The sequence below is a fragment of the Hermetia illucens genome, chromosome 4 (assembly GCF_905115235.1).
Source record: "Hermetia illucens chromosome 4, iHerIll2.2.curated.20191125, whole genome shotgun sequence".
Taxonomy (NCBI): Eukaryota; Metazoa; Arthropoda; class Insecta; order Diptera; family Stratiomyidae; genus Hermetia; species Hermetia illucens.
The window spans coordinates 127582688-127594761 of record NC_051852.1 but is presented as its reverse complement, the minus strand read 5'-3'; the positions used below and the strand labels follow the sequence as shown (position 1 = coordinate 127594761).

Genomic DNA, 12074 nt, shown 5'->3' with positions numbered 1-12074 from the left:
GTCTCCCGGTGCCACTACTATGGAGGTTCTCCTCAGCCACTTGGTTTTGGTTTGGCCGGCAGGGTTACCGCTCCGTCTTCCTCACCGCCACCTCCGAGCACCAGGTGTCCCGACAGTGATGGCGGCATCGCGCGTTCCCGCACTCCAGCTTCTTTAACCTTCTCTTCGACGACATCGGATCCCATTTTATCCAAACTCGCCGCGCTGTGTAAAGCCAGCTCACCATCGCATCGAGAGTGTCTCCGTCGGGGCGCTGTCACAAGGTTTCCAGCACTGTCTTATAATTTCGACCGCCATAGCAGATAGCCCCAGCCAATTCCGTTGTCGGACATGAAATCCCACACGTTTGCCCGAGCCCTCTTCGATGGTTGATCAGAACGACAATCGCCTCGGATCAGGTTCCGCAGTTCAAACTGGCTTTTTCTTCGATCTTACTCGTTTCATCGGCGCCACACGCGTCCATAGGATACCCTACCAGCCTGAGGTGAACGGTATGGTAGAGCACATGAACCGAACCTTCAAGGCCGCGCTCAAATACTCGCATGGCCACAAGCCTTACAGTCCGCTCTTTTAAGCCTGCACACGACTTGGAAAGAGGACCTTCAAGCCTCACCGGCAGACATGGTCTTTGATAGTTGGCTGTGAATTTCGGGGGAGTTTGCCTCCACGCCAGAGCAACCCGCGAGGAGCACTATTTTCCTAGCCGACCTTCGACGACTTTTTCGAGCGTTACGTCCTGTGCCGGCTTCACGTCATACAAGTCAACGCCCTTTCGTGTTCAAAGACCTCCAAATTTGCGAATTTGTCTTTCGTGGCGTTAATACCATCCTTGGTGCCAGCTTATTCTGGACCTCATCGAGTAGTCCACCGTATCATCGATCGCACCTTCGTCATGGACGTTAACGGCGTTATTAAGACGCTCCCGACAAACCACCGACTTTGATCCTGGGCCGATCGAACGAGCCAACTTCAGCCTCCTTATCAGCCCAACCGTCGACAACTACAATTCTTCAGCCTTCTTTTCGGAGATCACCGCGGCGCGCTGTGTCACAGTTGAAGCCACCGCCCCCATTTCCGAGACACGAAATAGCAGCCACACCATCAAAGCCCTCGTCACTGCCGGTACGCCCTATGTCGCGCGTTGAACGCAAAAGGGTCACGTTTGCATGCCCTTCACTTACCGTCAAGCTAATTGGAGAGGGAGTGGCTGTAACACACCGAATTTCCGTGGTCACTACAAAGCATTCGACCAGCGATTCACGGCAGCATCCCTGGCCACGACGACCACCGGTCTAGTCTCTTCGTAACAACCACACCTTCGGTTTCGTCGCTTCCATCATACCTTCGACTTACCTTTTCTCGTTGTACAATCGTGTAATTTCACGTTTTATCTTGTAATCTTACGCTTTCATTTGGATACAAATAAACTTGTTTCTTTCAAACGTCGTGTTCCATTCTGTATAGGGTGTGGACGAGATCGACATGATCTCGTTCCCAATCTAAACGTATAGTAGACCGGAACTAGCTCCCTACACTATACAGCCGGCAATCAAAATCTACCCCAGCAAAAAAAGCAAGCCAAACTGTAAATGAGATGAGCGGCTTGCGCAGAATGTCCGAAAGTGTATATTGGATAGACAAAAAGGCTGGTAACCACTAGATCCAGGGAACATATGAAAGAAGCGGAGGTATCTATTAGGAATCCTTGGAAACCCAAAAAATCTATGGTGGCTAAGCATATAGTGAAAGAAGCGTCAACGATTTTCAAGTATCAAAACTGTTAAAGTAAATACTCCGAAAGAAAACTCCACACCCCTTTGTGAAGCTCGAATATCAGTATCATTGTAACGCTGACAGTGTGCAAATCAAGTTGATTTTTCTATTGAATAAACTTGTTTTTTATCACATACCCACTGTTGCATTTAAAACCCTCTATCAAAAACAGGCACGGAAAATCAATAAACTTAACGCCAGGCTTAGTTGTACACCCCCTACTATTATGTACATCCAAACAAGCCGCGTGCCGTCGTCACTTCAAAGGATTATTTGTTTTTAAACTCTTACTTCGCATCAGATTCTAATAAATCCAGGATACGTTTTGCAATCCCCAAACAATTTAAGCTAAAGTTCGTAATGTCGGTTGGTTATCGTCAACGACGAAGACCAAAGATTTTTACAAAGATCCAACTGTGTATCTTCAAATAGTTGCGAAACTAACTCGAATCAGAATTCGTCAAGTCGCATGTAAGGTTAGTTTCTGCTCTTTTGGCGATGCCTCGTTAAATATTTCTCGTTCATGATACTTTCCTTATCAACTATCTTAAATATAACTATATAAATAAAAAGCATGCAATAAATACTGTTTTCAGGCTTCCGTCACGTAAACTCCTTCCGACACCATTTCTGCTGATTTAGGTTCCTCCATTTTGAATTCTGCTGGATTCATCACATTCCTGAGCTCGTTCAAATCTTGATCCGAATCGTTCGTTGATAACTCCGGAATCTCCACATTGCCATTTTGCAGAACTTCCGCATTCACATTGACCACCGATGCAAGTAAATCATTGACTAGCATTGCATTCTCATTGAATTCTGCATCACTTTGGATCTCCTCGATCCGAATACGATGACTGTGATGGTTGAAATGGTTGTCCTTCTCCAAAACAGTACTGTCCGGCGATTCAACACGACTTGGGTAGGAGGTTCCAGCGTTCATTGAATGAGTTTGCATGTGCTTTTTCAAATACGACGAGGTCGACCATCTTTTATTGCAAATTTCACAAGTGAAGGGTTTGTCTCCAGTGTGAAATCGTTTATGTTGAGCTAGCTGACCCGAAGTGGTGAACTTCCGGGGGCAATCACTACATTCGTATGGTTTCTCACCGGTATGGATTCTCATGTGGATCGTTAAGTTATGCCTCGCGAAACGTTTACCACAGAGCTTGCAACAATAAGGTTTTTCGCCGGTATGTGTGCGCATATGCATTGCTAGAGTTGACGAGCTTCCAAACGCCTTGGAACACTTTGAGCATTTGTATGGCTTCTCGCCTGAATGAACTCGAAGGTGAAGCATTAGATTCGATGATTGGATGAAGGACTTGTTACAAACTGTGCAAACAAACGGTTTTTCGCCAGTATGCGTTCTTACATGGCTTATTAGTGTACTTCGATGGGTGAACTTTTTCTCACAAATTGTGCATGAATGCTTTCGCACATTCATATGCGTTCGCATGTGTGAATTGAGGAGGCGCGAGTCAATGAATCGTTTATCGCATTTTGTGCAAACCCATGGTTTCTCACCGGTATGTGTACGGACGTGAATCGAAAGCGAATGAGAATCATAGTAGGATTTGCCGCATTGATCGCATGCATATTTTCGTACGCGCGGCTCGTTTGTGTGGATACGGTAGTGGCGGGTTAATGAGGCCATTTCTGGAAAGCCACGACCACACTGCTCACACTTGATGGGTTTATCCTGGTAATGGGTTTTGACATGGCGTCTGAGTTTTGGGAGATCTGAAAAGCGATTAATTCACCAATGTACTCGCTGTTACTTCAGTTATGCATTGGCTGTATGGTAAGTGACCATTCTACATTCTACGTTTTTTAGTAAAAAGCAAAAGATTTATTCGACGTTAAAGAGAAGCCAGGGCACCAACTGATATCAGCTTCATCTCAGCAATAGCCTAAGTTAAACAATAAGTTTAACGATAAAGGAAACTCCTCAACTTACTTGAAAACTCCTTCAGACACTCCCGGCATTGGAGTTTATCACCCGTCACGTGAATGGATCCGTGAATGTACAAATCACGTTCAACCGAAAAAGCAGCTTCACATTCATTGCACTTGATTTTCCCTTCCGATTCAGCATTGTCAACATTTTCGCTCCTGTGTGATATCATATGACATTCTAAATTAGCAGCGTGTGGAAAGGCTTTGTGACAAACGGGACACTCATGATCAAGTTTTCTATTTGGATGAACTTTCATGTGTTTGTTCAGAAGAGCACGACCTAGAACCCCATGATTTTAGTATTTCAGGAAGAAATCAAGAATTGAGAAATGACTCACTAGCAAATTGTTTATCACAAGTAGAACATTGGGCGGGAGTTGCAGACCTTTGCTCTTTCGGATTTTGCTCGGCATTTTGCTCACTTACGACGGGATTCACCTCTTGTCCGAGGTTGGCCTCTACAGCGAAAGTAACGATTGGTACATCAACTTGTTCGGCCCCTTTTTCACAGTCGGAATAAAGGATTGGATCCGTTTCGTACACCATCATATAGCCAGTTTCATAGTCCTCCTCTATCAGTTCATCTAAGTTGCTTACATTCTGTAGTCCCTGCTGCGATCCGTAATCCAAGATTGACTGATTATTACTAAACAAAATATTGTTCTTATTCCAAAAATCGACCTAACTCTTATGAAACTGACTTACTGCTCTTTGGTCTGTGAAGCGACATCTAGATTTCCGGCTATATGCTCTGAGTATTTCGCAGCGTGCTGTTTTATGGCCTCTTTTAACGTTGCATCTGCTGATTCGATTTGTTGTTTGAATGAAATGCATTTTTTCAGTTTAGCATAGCATTCTGTACAGATTCTTTTCGGTAAAACGTCTTCGAGTGATATCTGTAAAGATTGTGAAATAAGGAATTCTCTTAGATTACTAAAGTTAAAAGATGAACATTCCATTTTCTCGAACGTTTACAAATAAGATTCTAAAACTTTAAGATCAATTTTTTTTCTCAAAAAAATCGACTATTCAGAAAAGAATAACCCTTCCCAGCAACAATTGCCAAACTTTATGGTAATAATACAATTATACCCCACTTTGAGGGGGCTTCTGTTACTCAATATTTGAATTAAACAATTCACAATCTCTGTCGCCATTTATGGCTTTGAGTACTGACCGACTATACAAAACCATGATCGCTGCCTCGCGGTAATGCAGGCATAGTTATTACGTTGGGCCAATCGCACAACATGTCATGATCTCATCCGGAATGAGGACGGACATCCGCCATTGCTATAACGTTATATCGGCCGACAAAATGCAGCAAGCGATCAACCTGTGAGAGGGTAATATAGCTCTCGCGATGGAGCATAAAACCTGCGAAACGCCAGCTGAACCAAGCCGGTGGTGGTAGCCATCATTTCTGGGAGTTATTTCTTAATGAAAAACTGTAATCGAAAAAGGATAGAAGTCTCCCATGTCTAAAATGAAACAAATTCTACCAACTACTCCTCGTTAGGATTGGGTACAACCCTACGCGAAAACCAAGGTTAATCACGAAAGAAGCCTCGGACTGGATGGATTCTACAACGACGGATCCGACAACGGAAACGGATAAATGATTTGAGTCTTTTTTCACGGAACGTGCGCACCCTGCCCAAGTGAAGAGCTGCCAAGCAGCTAGCCGATACTCTGTCCCAATAGAGGGCTGATGTAACTGCGTTGTAAGGGATGTGCTGGGCAGGGACCGGTTTCCTGGAGAACAGTCACTAACCATACATTATAGTGGCCATCCGGTAAACCGGGTCAGCAAAAAAAATGAAACCTACCGTTATCGGCTTTGAAAACATAAGTAAACGACTATGCACTCTGCGTTTGCGACGTAAATTTCGAAATATAAGCCTCTTTAACGTTCATACCCACACAGAAGAGACTGGAAAGTCGGAGGATATTTTATACGAGGCAGTAGATCGAACTCTCGAAGCCTATCCCAGGTATGATATCAAGATCATACTTGGAGATTTTAACAGCCAAGCAGGGACGAAGCCCTTATTCAGGCAATATGTTGGATCCCATAGCTCATATAAAACTACCAACGCCAACAAACAGTCGGTTGATGATCAGCTTACAAAAACTCCACCTAGTATTGTCATACAAAATGATTGTTGGAAGTACAAGGTTTACGCGGAAAGCGGTCCGGAAAAATGCCTGTACATGGGCCTCTCCAGGCGGGACCACTTTCAACAAAATTTACCACGTACTAATCAAACCCCGAAACCTCCCAGCCTTGATGAATGTCAAAACATATAGGGGTCAACATAGACTTAGATGACTATCTCGTCGGCATGGTACTCCGAGCTCGAATAACAATACCACCTCGAATCCCCTCTGACAATCAGGTGAAAGTGAACACTGAAGCCAACCATAACAGAGTCATCTGTAACATCCAATTAAGGCGAAATGAATGCCCGAATAATCGCAGTCAACATTGGTCCTGGAGATGAAGCATTAACAAACGATCATTACAACCACCTGAAGAATGTTATTATTAGTACGACAACAAACATACTTGAACCCGGTCGCAAAAAATCGGAACAACTGTTTCGACGATGAATGTAAGCTAGCAACACAACGGAAGAATGCTGTATACCGTGGAATAGTGCACTCGTCAAGTGGAACAACGACTTCACAGAAAGAAAAAGGAAGGCTGGGAGAGCCAACAGGTCTAGAAAAGTACAGGGAGCAATCGCACCATTCGCAAAATTCTACCAGCAAGTCAGCAGGATGAAGCCTTAGACACTTCGTTGTTCTTCCTGTCGGGACAAAGAGGCGGCATATTGGAGCGACGAGTTGAGTACTTTGATGAACTGCTCAACAACCAAAATATCGGTGAGTTGGAGGTCCCGCCAAAAGAAGACAAATACTGCCACCACCAAGAATGCAGAAACCGTCTATGCAATCCATCGGATTACAGGTCATTAATCGCCAGAAGCCGATAGAAGTACTGCCGAACTAGTTAAATATAAAGGCGACCAATTACACTAAGTGGTTCCCCAATTTATGCTCAATGTACTGGACTTCATCGAACTCAAGTCCGCCTATTATAGCAGAGCCACGAAAGAATTCGGCATTCCGACTAAATGGATGAGATCGATAGATGTCCAGATAAAAGCAGCAGAATCACTCTCGACACCATTCACCATCAACAATGGTCTAAAACAATAATCGTAGGCGCAACAATCCATATTGGATCAAGGCCTTGAAGTGTGTTGGAGCACTTCATCCAAGACCGTAAGGGTACACTACGTACAATGTAGCAAATAATGTGGTCTGCATTGCGCTCGCCCGAGATTATTACCTTGATTTGAATCAGGTGCTCATTCACAGCTGAGTCGACTGAAATTTAAACCGTCACCTTCCACTAAGACCGACTAGCGCTCTAACCAGTTCTTTTTAACTTGAACCCTGGAAAAAGTATCAGTGACGCTGACGTAAATGCGAGAGGTACCATCCTTTTCAAGTCCACCCAACTAGCGACTTATACTGACGATTTCGACATACTGGAGAAAACAGATCGAGCAGTCGGCGTGATGACAGCGTCAGCACCAAAAGCGAAAGAAACAACAATATCAAATGGCACTGGTCAAATGAGAACAATAAAAATAGAAATACAATTTTGAAACCGTGGATAATTTCTCCTAACGTATCTAGAATCGAAAATCACAACGGTGTTTTGTAGGAGAGAAACAAATGCAGTCTATTAGATGCTTTTGCACAATTGGATATAATTCTGTCCAACTAAGGTCATGTAAACCACTTTCAGAAAGGGGGTCGCCCTCAATCGTAGACCTAACTTTTGTCAGCCCTGCACTGGCACGTTGTATGTCCTGGTGCGTCAGCAAAGACTACACCCACAGCGATCACCAGGCAATCTTCTTTGGGCTATGTGTGGACCCACCGGGCAGAAGGCCATAATGCTCGACACTGAGAAAGATATCAGGCTGATCTGCTAAAACTCTGGATGAGCAGCCCTTCATAGAGGTGTTGTTAGACTAACCTAATAAAGAAGGCGCCCCTACGGAAAGCTGGCTATGTGGTCCAATGCATCGCCAAAGCCTGTGACGCCTCCATGCCTAGGAGGTGCTCATTTCCCAGTAGAAGACCAAACTACTGGTAGAATGCTGATCTGGCCAGCCTTCGATTAGCCTGTCACCGAGCCAGAAGATCGACTTAGAGGGCGGTAAGCAGAATCGGCCAAGGGCAAAAAGAGCGCGCCTATAAGGAAGCCCGGAAAACCCTCAAGCTCGCCACCCATCGGAGCAAGAGGGAATGCTTTAAGGAGCTCTGTTCAGAAGCGAACCTAAACCCGTGGGGGAGTACCTATAGAATCGTGATGGGTCGATTCAGAGACCGATCACCTCCACAGATCACGTGCCCTTCACTCTTGTCAAAAATTATCCAAGGGTTATTCCCCCAGCAAGAGGAGGGCACAGACAACTTCCAGCGTCCTCTTAATTCGTCACCAGTGACGAACTGCTGGAAATCTGCGCTAGGATAGGAGATAACAATGCTCCAGGTCTGGATGATGTGCCGAATAGGGCCCTTAAGCTTGCCGTGAAATCCAGACCGGACATGTTCGCTGAGTTGCTCCAAGCGTGCATGTCGGAGGGGATACTTCCGGCAACATGGAAGCGACAGAAGTTAGTGCTGCTGCCTAATGCTGGCAAACCTCCAGGTGAACCAACCTCCTACAGACCTATTTATCTTCTGGACACTGTGGGCAAAATGTTAGAGCGGGTAATTTATAATAGATTACTCTCGGTTGTTGAGAGCCAAGGCGGCCTTTCAGATCGACAGTATGGGTTCCGTAAAGCCAGATCAACCATTGATGCCATCAAAATAGATACTGGCTTGGCCGAAGATGCAATCCACGAAAAGGGCAGTACTAGCAAATATTGCATAGTAGTGACCCTGGATGTGAGAAATGCATTCAAATCGGCCAATTGGAACCTAATACGGGAATCTCTGGCGAAGATTGGTATTCTCGCTATTCTTGTAACTATTGTCGACAGCTATTTACAAGAACGGGGGCTTTTGTATGACACTGATGACGGTTGTTCTCGCAAAACATCTCGAAGATGCTGGGTTATACTCATGGGAAGCGATCAGTGTGGTTAAGGGTTGGCTAGAGAGTTCTGGTCTGACACTTGCGGAGGAAAAAACCGAAGCGGTCCTCATCACCAAGCGCCGTAAAAGAAATGTTGCCTCTATTTAAATAGGGAATCATATCATCACTTCTAAACCTGCAATCAAATACTTGGGAGTGATGACAGATGGCCAAGGATGATGCCGAATGTGGGAGGACCACGGCATGCTTCCAGGTTGCTTGTAGCTAGGGTAGTGAGTTCGATCCTGCTCTATGCAGCTCCAGTTTGGGGAAAGGCATTGCAGGCCACATTTAATGCTAACAAACTGAGTTCAGTCTACAGAAGAAGCTTGCAGGAGAACAGCCCTAAGAGTATGCTCGGCATTCATGACTGTCTCAGAGGATACAGCATTCGTAATCTCTAGAATTATGCCAATTGACATCTTGGCAAATATATACAATGCGAAGTCTATCTCTCCTATATCGCAGATGAAGAACGCCGAAAGGGAGAAATAGATGGCAAGAGCGTTGGGAACGCTCGGGAAAGGGTTGGTGGACACACGGGCTCATCCCTACCATCAAAGAGTGATTGGAGAGATGGCGCGGTGAGATTAATTATAATCTTACCCAGTTTCTCATTGGGCATGGAGGATATCGTCAGTTCCGTCTAGATACATCACCCGATTGTCCAAACTGCGATGGAGTCCCAAAAGACCCAGAGCATATTTTCTTCCACTGTCCAAGATTTGTGGAGGAAAGGAAGAACCTAAAGGAGACTCTAGGAGAGGTGTTTATACCAGAAAATCTGGTGCAAAGAATGTTAGCATGTCAGGAAGACGGATGCTATCAACTCCATGGTCGCATCTATACAGAGCAAACTGCTAAAGGCAGAGGAGACTAGAAAAGCACGGTTACGTACGCCGCGTGGAGACGAAGATAAAATGGTTCCACGAGGCTTGGGTGTGGTTTGAGTGGGTAAGAATCCCACACGTTGGCGTGTCCAGGCCAATGTCTTTTGAGGATTTCCACCTCGTCAAAAAAAAAAGACAGACAATAAATCGATTCTAATAAAATGTTGTTTTACACAAAACCTTAAAAAGGCCGTTGTCGTGGGATTCGCGATGACATTGGGGTGGCCATAACATCCAATCACGCTGGCTTGAAGACTTCGGACTGAAGCTTCCCGAACAGAAAACCGAGCTGATACTTTTTACGAAGTTACCAAATCGCAAAAACCATTCAGATCTGCATCGGCATATATATAGAGTTCGCTCCCAATCATCACTAAAATACCTGGAAGTAACTTTCGAACCCAATTCAAAGCTTAGCTCGACATTAGCGAGGATGCTTCCAAATATCCACAGCCGGCGATTACTTTCATTGCGAGTCGTCAGCTCTGTTCTTTTATACGCGGCACCAGAGTGGGCATCTGCGATAAAAATTGTAGAAAATCGCAGACAGTTTCAAGCTGCATATCGGCTAACTACTCTCCGCACATGATCTGTCTACCGGACAATATCGTATGAGGAAGCATGCGCAATTGCGGGGATGATCCAGTGGATGTTTTAGGCGATGAAGGAAGCTGATTGTACGAGAAGCAGGAAACCTGCCTTAGCAAGCAAACTGAGCCAATAAGTTTATTGGCTGCGTGGCAAATAGCATGGGACCAGGCGAAGAATGGTCGGTGGACATACAGGACAATCCCGAACATAAAGATGTGGACTACACAACACCATGGTGAGACGACTTACGACTTGACTCAATTCTTAAATGGACATGGTGGGTACAGAAGGTTTGGATAAATAGCCAGATTGTTCCATATGTGAAAATGCAGAACACGTTTTCTTCGAACGCCCAAGGAGAAACCTCGAGAATGAGCTGGGGTCCCTGTTAACGGTGGAAAATCTGGTTAGGTATATGGTGGAATTGGATACTGCGTGGAATACAGTAGTCGGAGCCATGAAACGGAGGCACCACCAGCTAAAAGCAGAAGTTGAACGGAGGCATAAAAGCCAAGCTAGTGCAACTAACACAAAATAAAGCAGAAGCAGCTATTGCATGAACCGCTAATAAACTGAACAACGCTGCGAAGCAATTCCAGAACAGTAGCCCCGCGGGGAGAGTATGGAGAAAATATGTGGATTTAGTCGGTAAAAGTTCGGGATGCGCGCATATCCTTGATAGATTTCCTCCAGCCAAAACAGACATTGAACCGACATTGAAAGCTACGGGACACGTACTCTCATTGATAATGGAAAATATTTGGTAAAATTGTTAATTTTCTGCGTTAAGGCTACTGCTATTGAGGCTTAGACCGCTAAAGGTGTTCCCCAAAGATCCGACTCTCTACCATGAGGCGCAAAGTCAGCGCGAATTCAAAGGACATTTTTGTTTGCTAGAGACTTACAGAGAGAGAGACGGTTGGGAACCAGAATATTCCAACTAGAGACAAGGAACGGAAGGTTATAATTGTACTCACATATCAACCACCTGTAGCTCGCACACAGTTTTCGCTCGGCATTTGTTTTCTCGCCTAAGATCACGAATATTTGAAGGAAACTATGAGGAACAGTTACCAGATGCTAAACAACGCACCCCCTCGTCACTAAATCTACAAAATAATTGTTGGGACTGATAACCAATTTTCCTGGAACCACCAGCCGAGAATGCAATGCAAGCCGCACTCCAAATAAAACGGTCCGCCTACAGCATTGAACCTAACGGGAAATAAGATCACGTGAGCTGATCCCAAGAACCCGGTCGAAGTATTAATGCAGGTTCGTCCTGTAAAAATTTCCTACTGAAAATCTTAGACGCTACGTGATAAGTTCAAAGAAATTCTGGTAAATTAACCAAAGTGAACTTCAAGGAACTACCTGCACAGGAGACACTTCCGCAATCATTTCCAGGACGCCGTTGGACGTGTCGAATATCTCCAGGAACTCATCCCCTTCGACAAGGCAGAACCGGCAGATCGAGTTAAACCTGATAAAGGACAATTCTCCCTGTAAACCGCCGTCGATGAACGTCTCGTCTTTGGTGTCCTGATCCAGCTCAGCTCCGCCATTGCAACCAACACGTTCCACAGTTTCCTCGAATGTGTCCGTTAATCCACCGTTAGCGACCAAACTAATTTGAACTCCTTCTATTTTAGCGTTTTGTATAACTGAAGTCATCCCGCAAGCACTATACTGGG

General features: G+C 45.0%; 1 protein-coding gene across 1 annotated transcript; it reads right to left on the bottom strand.

Annotated features, from left to right (window-relative positions):
* Positions 1–2281: 2281 nt before the first annotated feature.
* Positions 2282–12054, bottom strand: LOC119654096 (zinc finger protein 3 homolog). Its single transcript, XM_038059260.1, has 5 exons — positions 11755–12054; positions 4438–4628; positions 4071–4378; positions 3734–4012; positions 2282–3516 (listed from the first exon to the last, which is right to left on the bottom strand). Exons 1-5 carry the CDS (start codon positions 12052–12054, stop codon positions 2366–2368), a joined length of 2229 nt encoding a protein of 742 aa, XP_037915188.1. The 3' UTR covers positions 2282–2365.
* Positions 12055–12074: the final 20 nt, after the last annotated feature.